The following is a 19,758-nucleotide window of genomic DNA, read 5'->3' as shown; positions in this document are numbered from 1 at the left end:
TTGCTTCCTATCGACCAAGCCATGCTTTCCCACCAACGCTTAATATGTAATCTCCCGATCTGTCGAATTTGCCCCTTGTACCAAAGCCATGTGAAGGTCACTGTGTGATCATAAGGGTTGGACCGATCGAGGTCGAATCTGCTTATACCAACATCCAGGGGTTGAATCTGCAACTGTACCATAGACCCATCGGAGTCAAACGTGCAGTTGCAGCGCAACGTAAACGGGTTTGACATTGGACACGGCAAGCCGACAGCGTTTTGAGCCGAGCAGGAAGACACATTTCATGCCATGACTTCAACTTCGCCGGTCTTCTTGTCGACATACATGTTCTTCGCCGCGGGTTCCTGGCCAGTACGCTCCTCCTCGTCAAGAGGTTGGCTGGCCTCGTCCTCGGCCGGCAATTTATCTGGTCGTTGTAGGCCTTGGTCCTCCCAGCCTTGCATGCACAAGTTGAATAGCTCCGCTTGTTTGTCGTGGTTGGGCATAGGGTGGGAAACACCACGTCGTTTCCGCGAGTCCATGGTCTCGGTGAACCAGGCTTGCTCGTCGTCTGCGTTGACGTCGCCCTCGAACACGTACGTGCGGGTTTCGCAGTTCTCCCAGCCTGTGCCGGAGAGTTTGTTGGCGTCTTCCCAGTCGTCCGTCAGGTAGTGCAGGTATCCGCCGTGCGCTACCAGGACAATCTCGACATCGTCGTCACCGTTAGCGGCAAGCGCGCGGGCTTTCTCGCGGAGAAGTCGGCGAGTGTCGCGGGCGCGAAGTTTAATGGCATCGCTGGCGGGGGAGTACCGGTTGTTGCGTGTCTTGATGTTCCATCCCTCCTTCACGAGACTGAGATCGACTTTCCAGTTTTGGTCGGCGCAGATCTTTTGCAGGACGGGGACATCGCTGCCGGTATCGCACGGGTAGTCGCTTGTTTCTTGGGCGTCGGGGACAGCGAGGATGGAGGGCTGGCATTTGCCGTTACTTAGGGCCGGTTGGAAGACAAGCCATGCTGTGTGGAGGGTGCGGCATAGTGGAGAGGCGGTTACGAGGGAGATGGTGCGTTGTAGGGATGGGGGGAAGTGCTGTTGTTGTAGCTTTGCGCATTGCTCTTCGCCGAGCGGTGTGAGACGGGGGTCGGGGAGCGAGTGGAATTCAGAGCCCAGATTGTGGAAGCCCTGGGCGTGGCGGACGAGGTGGATTCGTGGTTGGGATGGCATTGTGATGGGGGGTCAAGCACTGGTTGTAGAGGGTGGGGTGGAAGTGCAAGGATGAGGCTTTTGGTAGAAAGAGCCCGTGGTGCTGATTATGACGGAGAGTAGAAGTAAATCTAGGAAAAGAAGGAAGATCTATAAGGGAGTAAGGATGTGTTATTATATTAGGACTTGGGAAGTGAAGCAATGACTCGGAAACCAAACTAGTCACAAAAAAATAAGTGACGCAGATCCGAGATGGGAAAAACATCCCCGCCTTTCACCGCCGGAGCCGCGAAATGCCTCAGTAATGCTCGGAAATACGTCGTTTGGGGTTTTCCGTAAACACAGTGCTGCGAGACAAGATGCGTACAAAGGATTCTCGCACCATTTCCTGGGTCAGAACATCTATCTTGTTCGCATTTCTATCAGACCGTGACAGATGGTCTGAACGTTAGCCAAAATACAGTAAGTGTCAGACGCTCTCATCGCACAAACACCAGTTCGATGCACAGACCCGAGTATCGAACCTACCATGAGGTTGTGCCCGACAACGAAACCTTCAGTAGTTGCTCTATCGACGACGAGGTTCTAGACGTACGTTTGAGACCTATATTATATAACAAGCACTCGAAGGGGCAACAATGGACAGAAAGACAGAGCATTCGGCAAAATGTCTATATCAACAAACCTGTCGATTATCAACTTTACCCCATATGAGTGGACCTACGTTGGGAAATCAAAGACGGCAGGAGCCGCAGGACTGACAGAATGGGTTTTCCCAAAAACCCTCGCATCAGGTACCGTAACGCCTAACTTTATGAAAACGACGCGAGTTCCCAGCACTCACGCGGGTCTTATTAGGGCATACATTTGAAGCTGAGATTATTGTTGACGGCCAGGCCGACGCCGTCGCCGTCGCCGCCGTGCAATGGCCGTTCACCTGGGACGGCGGCGCGGACCCCGTCATCAACCTCAAATAGGCTGTCTCTGATGGCTCGTATTCTATGCAAGCCAAGCTCGACAAATATGGCATTGAGAATAACGCCAAAAGCTCGGTCATAAGTATTCCCTTAACCGATGAAGCATGGTCTCCATTTATCCTCGTTGGTAAGGAGAAGCAGCTAGTTGGCAACAACCCTCCAACCGACTGGATGGCCAAAAATCTGCCATATATCGGATGTTTAACACTACAGGATATAGTGATGCCCGGCTCGCACGACGCAGGAATGTCTGAGATCAATAACGCGCATTTAGGAGACGCTGCCGACACCCAGACTCAGACGTTGAATATTACTGGTCAACTCTACGCAGGGGCTCGATGGTTTGATATTCGTCCCTCGATATCTCACGGCCAATTCTATACGAACCACTATAAAGACAGGCTCGGTGCTAACGGCGAATCCATAGCCGATATTATCTCCGATATCAATCGATTCACGGCCAAGGGTTATAAGGAACTCATTATTCTCGAGCTTAGCCAGACCCTAAATACCGACGCAGGGTATGAAGCCTTTACTGACGCTCAGTATAGCAGTTTACTATCCACATTCGAAAAGACGTTGAAGCATCTATATACTGGTCATAGCCATAGCGTTATCACCAAGTTACCGCTTTCTGACTTTATCAGTACCGGTCCGGCCGTGGTGATCGTCTGCGACGAACGGGATACGAGCTGGCTCAAGACTAACGGGTTCCAGGGCAAGGGTTTCTACTCGAGCACGCAGTTTCCCGTGTACAACAGCTACGCCGACACTACGGAGCTGGCCACTATGCAGAAAGACCAGTATACGAAACTCATCGCTCAGACCGCTAAGCCGGATAACTCGGCACAATTATTTCTTCTATCTTGGACGCATACTATGGGCACGTACGAGATTTTCGAGTCTGCCTTTGGCGGGCCAACTCTAAGGGAATCAGCGGACTACTTCAATCGTTTCCTCGCCCAGGCCGGTGGCACTGTCCCGTATACTGGGCCTATCACTTGGGTGGCAGAGAAGTCAGGACTACCAAATATCATCATGATTGACAATATTGCTAGTGACGACTTCTTGACGGCCATGGCCATTGGATTGACCAGGTTCTATAACACGCAGTGTTAGGGATTGTTATATCGAACATGGAAAAAGTGTTAATATGTCTTGGGATTGGCTTATTGCATAGTAGGGACAGGGGGACTCAATTGTGAATGAATGAAAGAATAAGCTTCTTCGCAATGTATCTGTCTATCTTGTCCAAATTCCGTACAGTTAACGATGTACGGGCTTCCAGCATAATGGGTATCACCTGTGAACCAGAATCTATTCGTTTTGAGCCTCGATTGTGCTCCCTCGCAACCAGCCCATCCAACTTCCCCGGTGCGCCCGCTTCATCATCTCCTCCTCCTCGTCCTGCTTTTGTACGAGACGTAGTGGACGCAACTGGCTCTGCTTCATCACTGCCCCAGGGATATTCGCCTGATTCTGAGGCGTCGCGGCCGTCACAGGCGCAACGGAGCTTCCATCCGTGTTCGACTTCTGCTCGTCGCTGTGCTCACTGGTCACGCTATTGGCGGAACTACCATCACGTCTACCAGCGGACGGCGTACGCGGTGGAAAGTAGCCTGAACCACGTCTTTGTCCCAGTTGAGGACTGAGTGGTCGGAGGCCTGGACTCAGTGGCCCTCCAGAGGTAGTGCGAAAGGTTGACGCCCGATTCATTTGATGGACAACTGCAGCCGCCGCCATGTCGGTCTGGGCTTGATCAGATCTTGCCCGACGGTGTCCTCGCTCTCGATTGATCGGTATTCTCGGCGCGGTCACGGGATTCTCATTTGCTGAAGGAGGTGGTGGTGTATGTCCGGACGGTTGTGCGTACGACATTGGCCGCGCTTTACCCCCACCGGGTCGTGACACTACCGACCGAGCTCGCTGCAGGAATCCGGTCACACCCACTGATGGGTTTGCTGCAGCAAAATCTGATGTTTGCTGGTCTGGCACGGCAGGAAGTGCCTTTTCCACTGTAGCGGGTTTTGTAGGAGGTGTGGGTGCTTCGTCCTGATCTGTGAAGATATGCTCAAAGCCCGGTTGGATGAGCATGCGACCGATGATCTTGTCGATGTACAACTTGAGGGCATTCTTTTCCTCATGCAGAGCCTTGTACTCCGCCTCAAGTTTTCTGTATGAGTCGGTCTGTCCTTCGGTAGCCTCTCCGGAAGACTCAAGTTCTTCTGCGAGACTACTCAGACCACTGATATCTTCTTGAGCATGTTGGCCGTGCAAAAAGTCTCCTTTTAGCGTCTTCTCGGTCAGAAGCATCTGGAAACTTTCATTCTCTTCCACAAGTCGTGCGTTTTGCATCTTAATCTCCATGATGGCCTTCTCCATGGCTTGAAGGCGACCGTCACCCATGTGCTCTTGATCGGCCAGCCTCAGTTGTGCTTCCGCGAGGTCAAATTGGAGGGCTTCAATCGCCCCGTCTTTTTCTTCCAGGATGCGATTCAAATCCTGGCTTGAGTTGTCACCACTGAGGGTACCGACATTTTCACCTGGCATTGGCGCAATAATATCTTGGTCGTCCGAGTCGGCATGTCTCGAACCCAAGCGACTCGCGGTCAGTTTGTCTGCGCTCCGAGTACGCAGTGTCTCATTCAACCTGCTGATGACAGACTGGAGTTCTGCTTCTCTGCGGGCTTGCCTTCCTCGCTCTTGCAAGAATGTATCTTTATCTTCATTATATGTCACCTCCAGCTCTCGGTATTGTCTTTCAGAGTCTTTGATCTGTGCTTTCAGACGGTCGAGGTCCGTTTGGCGCTGGTAATCGCGCTCTTCGGCAGTTGTCTGCTCCGCCGCTACCTCATCAAGACGTTGTTGCATGACCTCCAACTGTCTTCTGTATTGCTCCGAGGCTTGTTCGGCACGATCAACCTGCTCTTTGAGATCCGCGATCAATTGAGCATTTGCCGATTTGGCTTCTTCATTGTCTGTTTCGGCGTCGCCCGCGGGAGAGGAATTGCTCATTCGTACAGTCGGTTTGCGGAGCGGTCTCGTCTGTCTGACGGAGGGAGAGCGTGCAAGACCTTGACCCGTAGCACTTGGAACCGACGGCCGTCTGGGGATATTCTCATTGGGGTCGCGGGTAGTAGAGGAATTGAACAGTGGTTTTCTAGAATTCGCAGTCGACATTGTTGATTGTAATGATTGTATATTGGCTGCGAAGGGCGCTTTGACTCGAGGAATTTAAAAGTGACATGGGGTCGTGGCAATGATGACAGGATAATGTTGATGGGCAATGATGATTCTCAGCCGTTAATTAAATAGTCCTGGACTTGCGAAACAGGTTCCAGCTGAGAGATTAGCCAAAATGTGGGTATTGAGTTCGTGGAAGCGAGGCTGTGTCAAGTAACAAGTTTGGGTGTGCCAAACCCGAGGATGCAGGAATCGCCGGAATTGGTGGGGTCTGTTATGATCGACTCCCTAGAAGTTCAGTCGACCGTTGGCATTTGGAGGTACCTTTGGCTGTTCCTGGTTCCGTTATGTCAGGAATTACTAAGCATTACTGTCGTTGGGGTGCCCGGTATTTGGAAAATACATGCAGCCAGGTTTGTCCCCTGAACCCTTCCATCCCTTCCGTTAATCCAACTTGCAATGTATGGTCATCGAAAGCGTCAGCCCACAACCGCATACCCACTGTGTCTTTAGAGAGTTCCCGCCAATGATGTCCTGTAATGAAGCAACATCTATCTCAACTCATAGCCACCTCAATCGTCATCTGGGTAGTGCGTGAGGATCTGGTATCCATGACAAACAGCTCCGAAAGCAGCTTTATATTCTGAGTCTTGAGTCTGGATCTTGTCCTTGTGCTCTGGGAGAGCAGAAGCGATAGTGGACGAGATTTGCGACATGGCCTTGGGGCTCATCTCTCCCACTACGATGATAGCTGCAATTTCGTTTGGAGGCCCTCGCCACGTCGGATTTGCGCGATGTTCTTTGAGCAGTTCCTGGATAGCATTATGCAGGGCTCCTTTATCTTGGTTTGTGTTGAAGTCTGTCATGTCCGGCTAAGGAACAGAGTTAGTGCGCTAAATCAAGGTACGGTGCGTCTGATACCTACTCGAGTCTGAACAACCTCCTTATATCTTTCAAAGCTTGCACCGAAATCTGAAAGGTCCACTGTTGCAACCTCAAAACGATGAGCATCACGGTTGACGACCAGTACAAAGTATTCACCACCTTCGTCTCCTCGGTATGAGTGCTTGGCGATGCAGTGTTCTGGAATATAGCCGGTTGCAGCCATGGACATGTCGTTACGAAGCAAGCCCCGATCTCCGAAAGCGCCACCGACTTCGTGTGACGCGACCGTGATGGAGTTCCAGGTTGCCCGATTGACACGGTGGGGTACGGCTATCACACCAATCTTGGTGGGCTCGCCAACAATCTTTGCAGCTGTCTGCGTGACATTTCGAAGGACGTCGGCGAAGAGATATGCAGCAAGTTGTTTCTCTTGCTCATCGGGAGCAAGCTTGGGTGGCATGGGTCCACTCCATAGTCTGCCAAAAGCATACTATCAGCATAGCCCGACATGGCAACTCTGAAAAACTTGGTAGGCACGTCGAATGGTACTCACTCAGCATGTTCCGACGAGTCCAGTGTGCCCGACATGTATGCCTTGTAAGCTTCATTGCCCTCTAACCGTGCAATAGGCCGCGGAATATCATGCGTGTCCATACATGCGACCGTCCTTCACGGAAATGATCAGCGTGTTCTAGACAAGGCAATCAGGGAAACTTACACTTGAGTCATTCCCAAGTTGACACCCAGAACGACATTCCCTCCGTGAGAGCGCAATTGGCTTTGACAGAGCACCACGACCACACCAACAACTGGTACAGACCAAAGAATGCGATGATGAGGAAAGGCCATATGTGCCGTGATAAGCGCGCCATGTTGTAAACGTGGAAGGTAGAGGATCTAGTGGACTCGAATCGATATGGGCGGAACCGGCCGCGTTGAGGTCGCACAGAAAGGTTTGACGTCGGATAAGATGGACTCGGAAGAATGAGACACGGTTCGCAATGTTGTTGTATCTAAGGAGGAGAAGATCCAAAAAGTGCAAAGCTGTATGTCACCAAGTGCATTCTGTCAGGGCAGTAGCACTTCACTGAAAGCCTGATGTATTTTCTTTCATTGATCTTGGACTTTTTACTGCGGAGGCCGCTCTGGTCACTACGGAGGCCATTGTGTTGGCTTTCTCCTAAACTGACTGACCTAACCCATTATAGTCCTTTCCATGATCGGGCCGCAGATATCTCGAAAGAATCACTCAACATTGCCTCGTCATTCGAGCTCGATCCGACCAGGACATCAAAGGTATCCTTCTCCATCAACCAGGAGTCCTTACGTTCGTCCCAGAAGCTAGTAGCGTATTTCAAACTCAGCCGCACCTCGGCCGTCTTCTTCTCTCCTGCCCCGAGAGCCACCTTGGTGAAGCCTTTCAACTCTTTGTTGGGTCTTTTCACCGACGGTTTCTTCTGCGACACATAAATCTGGACAACTTGAGCACCACTGAGAGTGCCAACAAGACAACAGGTGCGGAGTTGTGACAAGGCTTAAATTGGGATACCACCATCGCTTGTTGATGTCTCGGATCCGTGGTCAAGATCGGGCTGAGCAATCCAGAACAACTGGTCTGGACACATTGCATGATCAAGAAGGGGGACCGGTGAGGTTCGGAGAATTTGGAGGGGTGGAAGGCGCACAAGAACATTTGAATATGTGGCAGAGCCTCTAATCTCGATTTCTCGCAGTCTAAATATTCTTGTCTTTCTTAGTACATGATGAATGCGAAGTTCCCTGTAAATTAGTGGCACCCGAAACTACCTCTTTCATAACATAAAATCAAGGCTGAAGCTGACAGTGGGCTCGTCAACAGGGTCCACTGGTCGCAGGGTCATGACGCTGAATAAGCCTGATGAACATGGTCCAAGGACAGTCCTGTCGAAGTTCACAACGGTGAAACCGGTCTTGGTCAGGGAGCAGGCGCATAGCAAAGTCGCAGTAGATTTGGGACCGTCAAGACAAGGCTGAGTTGAAGAGAGAGGTGAGAGCAGGGGTAAAAGGTTTCAAAGCGGCATGGTCTGGCTGGCTGGGTGGTCACTGGGTCCGCGCAGCTGCCAATTCGACCAATAGTACCAACAACAGAAGCGGCCGTCAAATTTGCCAAGACTTACACACATTGATCACGATTTTGACCGAAGAGACTTCCAGCCTGCGCCCGACTTCTCAACATCAACCACATACCGCCGGAGCGCATTCAACCACACATCCTACTTACTTACAACAAGTAGAGCGCAACGATGGCACCAAAGAAGGCAAAGAAGTCTACCGACTCCATCAACTCGCGCCTGGCGCTTGTGATGAAGTCCGGCAAAGGTTGGTCTACTGTCCTCCCAGACGCAGTTGCGGCCTTTCCTTGAGATTTACTGACTCCTGCTTGCAGTGACTCTGGGATACAAGTCGACCTTGAAGACTCTCCGCAGTGGAAAGGCCAAATTGATCATCATCGCTGCCAACACCCCGCCCCTTGTCAAGAGCGAACTCGAGTACTACTCTATGCTCTCCAAGACAAACGTCCATCACTTTGCCGGAAACAACGTGAGTGAAAACAAGCACAAGACCCTGCGAAGAAGCTCTTCCACGCTTTGGAGGGATTACGGCTGACCTGTGATACTTTCTCGTCTAGATTGAACTCGGAACTGCCTGCGGAAAGCTGTACCGATGCTCTACCATGGCTGTCCTCGATGCTGGTGACTCGGATATTCTGGGTGCTGGTACCTCATGAGCAGACCAGGGTCCTCCTCAGACATATTCATTATGCTGCGATTCATGCGGTGCCTTCGATGCATAGGTTCGAGGACGACCAGTCGCAAGGAAATTGCAGACCAGTGTGGTCCTTGTGACCATCAGCGGAGGCAAGTCGTTACGGAAGAGATGGCAGTATTCAGTCAAATTCAATGAGCATGCTTCACTCGGTCACATCAACCATGCAATGCTTTTCTTGCCTTACAATTGATTATTTGTGAGAGACTAGACGTTCCATGTCCTCTCTGCGGAATCTCTATTTGGTACTCTCCTTTCGTCCTTACGTGAACAGCCAGTAATAGTATTCTGTGGAAGCGTCCTAAGTGCTTCCACAGAAAGCCTTTCTGTTTCCCGAGGATTTTAGACTCCCACACACTGAGCATGACCTAAATGACTTGTATTCTGGAGCCAACCTCGCCCAACCGTTCAAGGCGCAGAATCGCGCGTCTAAGACCGATGCCACACGTGATCATCCCCACGGTTGCCGGCTTTATTTGATGCCGATTTCAGTGGTTGACCAAAAAGGGAAAGTAGGGTTTGCCTTCTTGCGGCTTGGCACTTTCGTGAGTTCTGTGGATTTCTAAGCACTGAACTGTGAAGGCAAAGCCACCTTAAATCATCCTCTTGCTCAACTTCTTCCTTCATCACCATCATCGTTCGCAAGAAGTGCAGGATCTATCACAACCGTCAAAATGGCCAGAAGACCTGCTCGCTGCTACCGTTACTGCAAGAACAAACCTTACCCGAAGGTATGTACTTCATTTCAGACCCTAATCAGTATCTACTAATGGCGACAAGTCTCGATTCAACCGTGGTGTCCCAGACCCCAAGATCCGAATCTTCGATCTCGGACGAAAGCGTGCCAATGTCGACGAATTCCCTCTTTGCGTGCACATGGTTTCCAATGAGTACGAACAATTGAGTTCCGAAGCCCTCGAGGCTGCGCGTATCTGCGCCAACAAGTGCGTATTACTACATGACAGGAGGGTGCAAAAATCATTAACAATACATCAGATATTTGGTCAAGATCGCCGGCAAAGAAGGTTTCCACATGAGAGTCCGAGCCCACCCCTACCACGTCGTCCGAATCAACAAGATGTTGTCTTGCGCTGGTGCCGATAGACTTCAGACTGGAATGAGAGGTGCTTGGGGAAAGCCACAAGGAACCGTCGCCCGTGTCAATATCGGTCAGATCCTTCTGTCCGTCCGAACCCGAGACACTCACCGTGCCACCGCCGTCGAGGCTCTCCGACGATCCATGTACAAGTTCCCTGGTCGCCAAAAGATCATCGTCAGCAAGAACTGGGGTTTCACACCTATTCGACGTGAGGAGTACATCAAGTTGAAGACGGAAGGTCGCCTTCTCCAAGATGGTGCCTACGTTCAATTCCACCGTGAAAGAGGCAACATTGAGCAGAACCTGAAACGATTCCCTGGCGCTTACGAAGTTGCCAGCGAGGCTTAGATTGTTCAATGTCTGGAATGAAACGGGAAAGGCGCATCTTTGAGTGATGGCATAGCTAGCATACGGAGATAGACGGGCGAGGGATGTCATTTTACATGCCTACAATCGACCTCGTCCTGAATGAGAAATGCGAAGTTCCACCCAAAAAATCAATGTATTGCATTTTATCCGGACGCACGGTTGTAACGAATGGGAAACATCTGCGATCGCCCAACTGCAAGTCATGGATCACCACAGGTACATTGCAAAGTGACGAAAATGATCCGAAGTCTTGCATTGCATCTTGCCAGGCTAGATAATAAATGTTCCGGTTATGAGTCAAAGTCGAAAACAGTGCATGCCATAATTCAGACGTCAGATTGCGTGCGCCATATTACTGCTGCAATTCATTGTCTAGCAGCGGTAATAGTATTTACCAAAATGCTGCATGCATCAATTATAAGCCTCATTGCCACGAAGATTACAAAGAGCGAGATAGATTGCCGCAAGCTGTAGAGTAAACGGGCGTGTTACGACGCCAAATATAGAGAGGAAGTGTTACTTAGTAAGAAATAGGCCGCCCCAAGCCCTAAGTCCGTAGGCGAACGATGATGCGGAAGATAGATCATGGTTGGGGGCAAGTTTAGATAGGAGATTCGCTCCGTTAGGCTATGGGGGGTGGCCCCTTGACTGCGCGCTGCACGGTATCTCGCATATGAGCGTCATGGGTAAATGGGTCATGCTGCGGCTGCGCATCCCGAGCCAGGCCCCATCACCCGTTTACAGGGACAGTCACGGATTACTCTGGTTGTCAACCATGTCAACTGATAGAACCAATTCAACAACAGGCGCATAGGCCTGTTCTTGTTTCATTCAGCTTTCTGCCCAACATTCTTCATCTTCCAGCTTTTACTTCTATTTCTCCTGTTGTCACTTATCTTGTTTTTGAACGATCGCGAAAACCCCCTTACTTTGACTTCAGCCTCCTCATCCCCACCCGATCTTGTGACCGTTGACCCCGAACTTGTCCCTTCACACCTCCTGGATCGGAGCAGGACTTCCACCTTTGAAAGAGATCAAGAGCTTTGGGCATGCAAGACAAAGACGACAAAGGTTGTTGACGGACCGAAACCGTCCTTTAACATACATCCTGATTCTATACCTCTCTGGTCTCACAAGACGCGCCTCTATACCTCGTGCTCATCGTAGCACGGCCCACCCGTACGTTCACGGGTTGGGAACGTCATGGCCTTCCAACAGTCTGCAGCACCACGTCCCATTGCCATCAATACAGCTCAATCTCAAGTCTCATCATCCCATGCACAACTGCGGACGACGGTAGAGGATTCGCAAGAATGGATCCTCTTCACCCCTTCGAACGCGGAGTCCACGATAACCGGAACGCAGACAAGTCACACTGCAGGTGTTTCTAGACTCAGCGATCTATCCCTCAACACAGCGGGTAGATCGGAGAGGCTCGAGGATGACGAGGAGGCAACCGAGGACGGTGATCTCGATAGCCTTGATGATGGACTACATGCTTTCAGGGAACCGCCCTTGTATCCGACCACGTCAAATCAAACGCAAGGCCCTGTCTTACCGGCTCATGATGGGTTAGGGACCTTTCAGGCTTCGAGTGCGCCAGTCCTGGAACAGCTGTGGCAGCACGAAGCATACAATCCAAAGCGAAAGCATGATGGTCAGCATCGCCGACCTTCGAGTATACAGCGACGGCTTGATACAATCGATGAGATTGAGTTGCAAGCCAGCGAAGAGAAGAGGATGCGGATCGAGAAATGGCGCATGGAACAAAGTCAGGCGTTGATGGACGAGGTGGAACGAGAAACTCGCAGAAGTTTGCGAAGAGGATCCCGCCTATCAAGCTACCAAGAGACTCTTGCGTCGGCGAACGAGGATGTCCTTGGATCGACACCAAGACAGAGCGACTACATCTCGAGAACAGCAGGGGAGGCTGAAGAGTCGGAACCATTCTGGCGACGAATCACCAGAAAGTTCATCCGCGATGTTATAGGCATTGACGAACCCCTTCTGTCGGTGATCTTTGGCGAATCTCTTCCAGAGGAGGTTGAGAATATGCAGTCTTCCAGCAGTCCCCTTCCGACAATTCCAGAGCAGATGCCAGAAGGTGATGTGGATGATCCTACATGGAGGGACAGACTACTGCAACGCATTGCAAGAGAGCTTGGAGTACTCGTGCATCAACTATCGCCACACCCCGGCGGGTTCACGATCTACTCGCGGAGCCCTGACTACGCTGGAATGCCAGTGAGCATGCCCCAACCGAAACCTCGTGCAGTTGTACCCCCATCGACTACGAACAGCCAGGTTAGAGAGACTATTACATCGACACTAAGTCCCAACTTCCCACCCACGGTCAGGGATCCTGCCCATGCTGAAAGCTGGGGTTTCGAAGAAGATCCAGCCTCTAATTCTTCACCGCTCGATTCGTCCTTGAACCTTCAGCGCGAGAGGGAGTACTGGGAAAGAGAGCTTGACCTCAAGATGGTATTTAGGTATCTGAGAGACAAGTTTGTCACACGACCGACTACTCAGCCGTCAGAGGCCGCCAACCAGAAGGTGGAAGATGCGGCGACGCGAGCTGCCATAATCCGCCAGCACCATCCGCTTGTCGCCCGGGCACAACGTTCTCCCGTAAGGCTTCGACGAGAATCGCGAGCTAGCGTACGCAGACCTACCAGCAGTTGCGCAAGTGAAAGTGTCCGGAGCAGCAGGAAAGCCTCTCTGGTCAGGAGCGGTTCGAGTCGCAACTATTGGGACATTGGGGGCAGCGTTGGCAGTGGGAGTATTCTGGCGAGTGGTGGTGCTTGGGGTGAAGTGTAGCATTTTCATAGCATCGTCTTTGGAGCATGGGCTTGCAGGATATCATTTGGATGGGACAACTCCTTTCAAGAAGGGAATGACTGTATGAATATTGATCACGACTTACTTTATTTGGGCATATGTCATGGGCTGGTAACAGGTATAGACTCTGTCGGGCTGCTACGAGCGAGTAAAGAGTCTGGAACTCGTCTCGAGAATACATGACGTTCATCGCCACACATTGCTGCCTGTTACTTCTTCAAGATCGTCGCTGCCTGGGATATTGTGGTATCTCGCCACAGACGGGACAGGGCAAGTGGCGTCGTCAAAACTGTGTGGCGCGTCACGTGGCCATGTGGGCCTCCTTAAATAAAGTGCCCGCTTCTTCTCTTTGTTTACTTTCGCTGTCTAGCGGCACAAGAGTAGGAGAGGAAATTTGTTCTCTTCCTCTTTCGCAAACTCTCTTCTCTTCTCATCTACTTCAGAGCCTCCTACCTTGTTTGAGCAGTCAATTGCATACTTGGGGGTCCTCATTCTCGTCATTTCTATCAAGAGTCGCCGAGGTGCAGGTCGCTGTCGTCATGGCCGAAGAAGATGAGCTGTACTACCTACAGCCTGGATTTGATTACAACACTTTGACGGTTCCGAAGATACGTTCTATCCTCGTCGCGCACGACATGCCATACCCTTCGGGCGCCAAGAAGGGACAGTTGCTGGAGGTTGTCGAGCAGGAACTATTACCCCAAGCGAAGAAGTTACTCAAGGCGCAAGCACGAGTTCGGCGTACCAGCAAAGGCATAACAGACGTTCCAAGCAGCCAGGAAGGAATGGTAGACGGAGATGGAGAAGCAGAGAAGACGTTGATGCCCCCGCCCAAGACGCCGCGCAGCAGAAAGAGCAAGGCAGACCTGTCAACTGAGAATGCTGTACCATCCACCACAAAACGAACCAAGACTCCGAGTCGACGGAGCACGACAAGAACACCACGAGTGTCCGACACTGAACCGGAAGTGGAGGCGAGTACACGCAAATCACGCAAGAGTCTACCTGCGCAGGCAGTCTTGGAGCCCTCGGTCAAGATTGAGGAGCCAGATTCTCGACTGAAGCGAGAATCGTTAGAAGCAGGAACAAGCCCTTTTTCAGACGACAATCCGTTCCAGTCAGGGTCTAGTCCTCCCTCTGGCGCAGATCGTCGCAAATCTGCATCACGATCACGAAAGTCTCTGACAGTGACGAGTACGAAGAAAAGTCCCACCAAGCGCAGACAGACAACATCACCGTCTATTGACGCAGAAGAATCCGCACCTTCCCGTACGAGACACTCGTTCCCAATCTCCAGGGTCACATCAGATGAACCGGAGGATGGAGTCGCAGTCACGGAGGAATTCACACCTGATGCTGCTCAAGAGCTCGCCGAAGAGGAGAGGAATGGACAAGTTGTACCGGCTAGATCATCCGCGCTGGTTCGGCGAAAAAAGAAACAGCCAACAAGTACAGTCGCAAAAACCGCTCCCTTGGCTGTGCTTACGACCGTCCTGGCAGCACTTGGTGGATGGTACAGACAGGAGAAGATCAATGTGGGCTACTGTGGCGTGGGTGAACCGCATTGGTCTTTGGCCGCCAATCCGCATATTCCCGCCTGGGTTCATCAGAATGCCGAGCCAGCTTGTGAACCATGCCCACAACATGCCATCTGCTATCCGAATATGGAGGTTCAGTGTGAGACCGACTTTGTTCTCAAACCTCACCCATTGAGCGCGAATGGCCTGGTGCCGTTACCACCAACTTGCGAGCCAGACAGCGAGAAGCAGCGAAGGATCAAAGCCGTGGCAGATAGGGCCGTCGAAGAACTACGAGAAAGAAGGGCTGCCTATGAGTGCGGCGACGACATCTCCAAGACGCAAGAAACTGTGGCGTCGTCAATTGCAGAGACCAAAACAGTTGCCAAATCGACGAATTCTAAGCTGGAAATCAATGAGGAAGAGTTGAAGAAGTCAGTATCAAAGCAAAGAAGGAAAGGCATGAGTGAAGATGAATTCGAAAGTCTCTGGCGTGGTGCCCTCGGAGATGTCATGGGCCGAGAGGAAGTCGAGGTCAAGCACGATAGGTAAGTTTTGATCTCTTTTGAGAACATCGGTATTGCCCAAGCCGGTGTTTACATCTTCGACGTCTTGCGAATCGCTGACTGACCAAGCGTCACTGTTTCGACAACAGAACCGGGAGACTCCTCCTCACAAGCTCCTCCCTCGCAAGACTACCCCTCGGATGCGCCATCCGACGATCGCTACTCCGAGCGGTCACGCAAAATCGACTCCCTCTTTCAATTCTGATTTTGATTGCTTCGAGTCTATTCTATGGTCGCATCAAGCTGGTCGCGTATCAGCAGGCCACAGCGCAGATTCCTGGATTGGTTGCGACTACACTGGACAGACTGGCGACGCAAGCAGCCTTGAAAGAGGAAGGTCGCGCAGCGGAACCTTTCATCAGCGTGGGCCAGCTCAGAGATGATGTTCTGCGGAATGTGTTTAGCGCATCGGAGCGAGAGCGAGTGTGGCAGAATGTGAGGAAGATTGTGGAGGGCAATTCGAATGTCAGAGCGGCGACGAGGGAGGGTGGGAAGACCGGTGAATGGAGTCGCGTTTGGGAGTGGATTGGCCCAGTGGATTTGGCGCCTGCTTTGGAGGGACGACGGTCTGGGGGATTGATCGAGGATGGGAGAAATGCGAGTGCTGAAGGCACGCCGGATAGGTCGAATCTGGAGGTTCGGAGGTGGGATGAAGGACGACCGATTTATTGATTTTGATGGGCGTGCTTTCAAGTTGGTCGAGATGATGAGGACTACGGGACTTTCTTGCAATCATTCTGCTTTGTCGGAGTCGCAGCATGGGCTCCTCCTGGCGGCCTTTTTTTTGATTCTGTCTCTTTCGTGGAGCCGACCATGGACCTAATGACGGTACGTCCCTTTGGTCTATCCACAATATTGTGCGACTACGAGCTGCGTTGCAGGTGTGTCATATGAAATGTGTGACATTGAATTAAATACAGTGCTTTGCTTGAACGATTCTCCTTTCCCTCATTGGACTGATCGTTCGATATTTGTAGAGGCTGCTGATATTTGGTAGAGGCTGCTTATCACATGTAGATGAGTACCAGCTAGATATAAGATATAGTTATTGTATACCCCAAGGAGGCCTATGGGCGTCATACAATAAATAGTACAGGACTAAGTACCTTTCGCGAAAGTATCCATTTCAGCCTTGCGACCTCCTTTTACTACGTCATACCCATATTACAATATTTAAACCGAGTGATCAAACATCAGGGGGTGTTTCTCGCGTTTCAATGAAACCGCCGATTGCCAACGTCAATGTTTGTCTTCTTCCGCGTGATCACCACGGATATACCTGGCTGCAAAGGGTGCCATGTGAGGCATCCAGCAAGGGGTCCAACGCACCAAACCAGGATTCGCATTACCATGATCAGAGTGAAGGATTCGAATGGTTGGGCTACATGGCAGCCGGGAGCAGAGAGGCGCGGCCCACTGGGACACAGCGCATGGTGATCCTGGTAAGGCTGAATCCTGCGTGACACCGTTTATGAGACGCAGAATTTGAATAAATTCTCCGATGCGTCTGCTCCGTTTGAAGTCTGTGGTGGTATCGGTCAGTATCAAAGTGAGTGCAGTCCGAGCAGCGTTTGCTTGTCGACAACCCAGTACTTCTGCGACTACAGACCCGATTATTACGATTACTATCGCTACATTACCGACGTGGCGATCTCTACTTGCTCTTCGCAAAAGAAGAAACAACCTGGTCGGATCTGATGCAACGCTTCGAAATGGCCTCCGATCCCCACGACCCGGCGGGCCTCCGCTGGCTGGAGACACTCATTCCCGGGCGTATACTTCGTGTCCACATTCGGCTCGCTCATCACATTCACGTCGACAGTGGGCATCTTCGGTACGCCGCGACACTACTACTCCGAAATCCAGGTCTTTATCGCGCTGAGCTGGCTTTTCTTCACGCTTTCGCTAGCCCTAGCGACGCTGAGTTCTATGGCGCTCACATTTCAACGTCACCATGTTCGCGACGCTTTCGAGCGCGGGTACAAGAGTTGGCGTGGCGGGGCGGGGACCAGGACGGCCGGCGAGAGGGGCGTTGTTTTCGGCATTGTCGTGCTTGGCTGCGGGATGTGGTTGATGCTGCTTGTTTGTTTGGCATTTGTGTTCTTGAGCTTGAGCGTCGCCAGCTATTGTTTGGCCGTGGGCTGGATCAGCTTCGTGGTCAGTGTGGGCATGATGGTTGTTGCCGTGCTGTTTTGGGTGTTGATGATTCAGAGGGATTGAGGGGAGACCACCATTAATTTGCGTCCAAGACAGTCACCAGAGGATGGTGGTGATTCAGATGGCTGATGGTTCGAGCAGACTGTTGCCCTCGCTGACCACGTTGATATCTGCCCGGAGATTATGCGCTCAGGTGTCAGTCTCCGTAGGTCAAACGAATTAGGCTGGGGTCACGAACGCAGAGCCCACCTCTTTACGAGCCTTGAACCGTGTCGGTCATGCTTCTGGGAAGAGAATGGAGTTGAGTAGAAGTTCGATGGACAACTGAAGATTCTCGAGGCTAGCACAAATGAATCGGCCGGAGGAAAAGGGTTGGTCAGAGGGTCGTGATGATGATGAAATTCAGCGCATAGGATGATGTATTTTGGTAGCAAGGTTTCTTCAGGCCACCTCAAACAATCAACTAATTGCTCACTATGTGGTAGTCCAATTTAACTAAGGCTTCGGGTGATGAACGGCCGATTCGAGCCGCCGTCCCGCTCCTGCCGTCTGGAATCTAGTGACTTCTTGGGCCTTTTCATTTATCGACCTTTTCCCTTTCTCTATCTCTGCCATCAACACATGCAACCACCACCAATGCCATTGTTATTCAAGCGAAAGATCCTTGCAGACAATAATCATCGCGTAGGACAAGGGAGAATGTCGAGACTTGTTCGTGTACCAGGCTGCTGAGGACGAGATCCTGTCCAAAGTTCATCTTGGCTACATGAAGAAGAGGCTATCGATATGCAAGCCCCCAACCATAAGAGATCGCGGCCGTCCTTATTGGGCATGATTTGCCAGGGTAATCACCCACTCACGGCTGAAACCCTCGTTCAGCAGCCCTCTTCAAACTTAGCAAGGATGGCGCTACTTGCTATATGTGCCCACCTGAACCGCAAGGTTGGGGCTGAAGATGCCAAAGTTTACTTTCTCTTGTCTCGCCGCCGACTGCTCGGTGTCTCAAAACGCGACGAAGCAAACAGTTGCTTTGCCCACTAGTCGCTACCCGGGATTCTTGCGCAATGCATTGGATCAACAAGTTCTCCAATCTGCAGCTGGACATTGTCGGTATAATAGCAGTCCTAGGAGAAGGATCCGTCACAAGAAATGCTCAGGTCACCAGTTTGTCATGGTGGTCGATGCTGCCCCGTTTCCTTCCAGCCCCTCAAGCGTTACTGGAACATGACCGGAAATACAGGCTTCCGACGGCCCCTGGAATTGTCGCAGGAGCATACAGTGGCACTGTCAAGAAGGAGATCAACTTCTTTGCACAATTGTTGCACCAAAGGCCCCTCGATGACTTTGAGGTCGAACTCGTTGAAGTCGTGCGCATAAAGCAGGCTAAGGGACCAAGCTTTGGACCACGTCCGTTTGGACCGCTGTTCTGGGTCACGCTACTCGGTTGCGCCATGGGTGCAGTCATCATCATACTGTCCGCCTACTACGATGACGGGTTCGCTCTGTTTTCGACCATCATGCTCTCAATGGTGAGCTGCACAGTGGGAATCGGCACGCGGTGGGACTTGGCATTCAGAGAGCCCAAAATTCAAGCTGAGCGTAGAGGTGCACTGCCTCGATCAGATGTCGTGATATACTACCCAAATGTGAGAGGACCAGTCTCGTGACCTCCTTGTACTGGACATTCGCTAAGCGAAACTTAGGGCGCCATGCGTGTGGTCCGCGTCGAACATGAAGAGATTGCGCGACTGTACTTTCAGACAGAACATGCACAGTACAAGATCGAAGGTGGGCATATTGTCATACAACCCGAGTTTGAGGCTGACTTCGTCATCTGCAGATACTCCGTACAGAACTCTCGCTGTGCTGTCCACAATCATGTTGATGGCCGGCGTGGTCTCCCTGGCAAATGCCTCAAACATCCTACAAGCTGCTTTCACTGCCGCTTACATTGTCTTGAATGGCATCTACTGGACAGTCTCCGCCCTGAATCCGTTCAGGCACTGACGACACGCCTACCAAACCCATGTCCTCAATATCGCCCCACTGCCTTTGCCGGGAGGGCAAGACCACCCGATAAAGAACAAGAGTCACGTAAAAAGGATCATCAAAACCCTTCGTCATGAATGGCATCGTTTTCAGATCTCCTGGGGTTTATCCGACCCAGCAAAACGT

The 19,758-nt window shown here is 51.4% G+C and overlaps 11 protein-coding genes across 11 annotated transcripts; 8 read left to right on the top strand and 3 right to left on the bottom strand.

Moving 5' to 3' along the window:
* Nucleotides 1-284: 284 nt before the first annotated feature.
* Nucleotides 285-1,205, bottom strand: EDD37DRAFT_644186 (histidine phosphatase superfamily; the record flags this gene model as incomplete). Its single annotated transcript, XM_062817471.1, has 1 exon — nucleotides 285-1,205. One exon carries the CDS (start codon nucleotides 1,203-1,205, stop codon nucleotides 285-287), a length of 921 nt encoding a protein of 306 aa, XP_062674273.1.
* Nucleotides 1,206-1,851: 646 nt separating this feature from the next.
* EDD37DRAFT_644185 (uncharacterized protein) lies at nucleotides 1,852-2,161 on the top strand (the record flags this gene model as incomplete). The annotated part of the gene is made up of 2 exons (XM_062817470.1): nucleotides 1,852-1,978; nucleotides 2,043-2,161. The coding sequence occupies 2 exons, from the start codon at nucleotides 1,852-1,854 to the stop codon at nucleotides 2,159-2,161; spliced, it is 246 nt and encodes an 81-aa protein (XP_062674272.1).
* Nucleotides 1,957-3,378, top strand: EDD37DRAFT_614291 (PLC-like phosphodiesterase). Its single transcript, XM_062815529.1, has one exon. It carries the CDS (start codon nucleotides 2,186-2,188, stop codon nucleotides 3,278-3,280), a length of 1,095 nt encoding a protein of 364 aa, XP_062674271.1. The 5' UTR covers nucleotides 1,957-2,185; the 3' UTR covers nucleotides 3,281-3,378.
* Nucleotides 3,379-5,664, bottom strand: EDD37DRAFT_614290 (uncharacterized protein). Its single transcript, XM_062815528.1, has one exon. The coding sequence runs from the start codon at nucleotides 5,339-5,341 to the stop codon at nucleotides 3,479-3,481; it is 1,863 nt and encodes a 620-aa protein (XP_062674270.1). The 5' UTR covers nucleotides 5,342-5,664; the 3' UTR covers nucleotides 3,379-3,478.
* Nucleotides 5,665-5,676: 12 nt separating this feature from the next.
* Nucleotides 5,677-7,033, bottom strand: EDD37DRAFT_3203 (uncharacterized protein). The gene is made up of 3 exons (XM_062811436.1): nucleotides 6,948-7,033; nucleotides 6,270-6,896; nucleotides 5,677-6,216 (listed from the first exon to the last, which is right to left on the bottom strand). Exons 2-3 carry the CDS (start codon nucleotides 6,687-6,689, stop codon nucleotides 5,917-5,919), a joined length of 720 nt encoding a protein of 239 aa, XP_062674269.1. The 5' UTR covers nucleotides 6,690-6,896; nucleotides 6,948-7,033; the 3' UTR covers nucleotides 5,677-5,916.
* A 1,343-nt stretch (nucleotides 7,034-8,376) lies between these two features.
* Nucleotides 8,377-9,329, top strand: EDD37DRAFT_614287 (60S ribosomal protein L30). Its single transcript, XM_062815527.1, has 3 exons — nucleotides 8,377-8,587; nucleotides 8,655-8,809; nucleotides 8,898-9,329. Exons 1-3 carry the CDS (start codon nucleotides 8,512-8,514, stop codon nucleotides 8,994-8,996), a joined length of 330 nt encoding a protein of 109 aa, XP_062674268.1. The 5' UTR covers nucleotides 8,377-8,511; the 3' UTR covers nucleotides 8,997-9,329.
* Nucleotides 9,330-9,568: 239 nt separating this feature from the next.
* Nucleotides 9,569-10,689, top strand: EDD37DRAFT_614284 (60S ribosomal protein L10-A). Its single transcript, XM_062815526.1, has 3 exons — nucleotides 9,569-9,765; nucleotides 9,815-9,978; nucleotides 10,031-10,689. The coding sequence occupies exons 1-3, from the start codon at nucleotides 9,709-9,711 to the stop codon at nucleotides 10,479-10,481; spliced, it is 672 nt and encodes a 223-aa protein (XP_062674267.1). The 5' UTR covers nucleotides 9,569-9,708; the 3' UTR covers nucleotides 10,482-10,689.
* Nucleotides 10,690-11,705: 1,016 nt separating this feature from the next.
* On the top strand, nucleotides 11,706-13,322 carry EDD37DRAFT_644179 (uncharacterized protein; the record flags this gene model as incomplete). The annotated part of the gene is made up of 1 exon (XM_062817469.1): nucleotides 11,706-13,322. One exon carries the CDS (start codon nucleotides 11,706-11,708, stop codon nucleotides 13,320-13,322), a length of 1,617 nt encoding a protein of 538 aa, XP_062674266.1.
* A 560-nt stretch (nucleotides 13,323-13,882) lies between these two features.
* Nucleotides 13,883-16,098, top strand: EDD37DRAFT_644178 (Man1-Src1p-C-terminal domain-containing protein; the record flags this gene model as incomplete). Its single annotated transcript, XM_062817468.1, has 2 exons — nucleotides 13,883-15,408; nucleotides 15,516-16,098. The coding sequence occupies 2 exons, from the start codon at nucleotides 13,883-13,885 to the stop codon at nucleotides 16,096-16,098; spliced, it is 2,109 nt and encodes a 702-aa protein (XP_062674265.1).
* Nucleotides 16,099-16,643: 545 nt separating this feature from the next.
* EDD37DRAFT_603315 (uncharacterized protein) lies at nucleotides 16,644-17,646 on the top strand (the record flags this gene model as incomplete). Its single annotated transcript, XM_062814632.1, has 4 exons — nucleotides 16,644-16,868; nucleotides 16,909-16,975; nucleotides 17,034-17,260; nucleotides 17,293-17,646. The coding sequence occupies 4 exons, from the start codon at nucleotides 16,644-16,646 to the stop codon at nucleotides 17,644-17,646; spliced, it is 873 nt and encodes a 290-aa protein (XP_062674264.1).
* Nucleotides 17,647-18,481: 835 nt separating this feature from the next.
* On the top strand, nucleotides 18,482-19,679 carry EDD37DRAFT_1758 (uncharacterized protein). Its single transcript, XM_062809907.1, has 3 exons — nucleotides 18,482-19,229; nucleotides 19,287-19,371; nucleotides 19,424-19,679. The coding sequence occupies exons 1-3, from the start codon at nucleotides 18,648-18,650 to the stop codon at nucleotides 19,588-19,590; spliced, it is 834 nt and encodes a 277-aa protein (XP_062674263.1). The 5' UTR covers nucleotides 18,482-18,647; the 3' UTR covers nucleotides 19,591-19,679.
* The last annotated feature ends 79 nt before the right edge of the window (nucleotides 19,680-19,758 follow it).

Source organism: Exophiala viscosa, assembly GCF_022695815.1.
Source record: "Exophiala viscosa unplaced genomic scaffold EDD37scaffold_1, whole genome shotgun sequence".
Classification (NCBI taxonomy): domain Eukaryota; kingdom Fungi; phylum Ascomycota; class Eurotiomycetes; order Chaetothyriales; family Herpotrichiellaceae; genus Exophiala; species Exophiala viscosa.
This window is presented reverse-complemented; position numbering and strand designations above follow the sequence as displayed.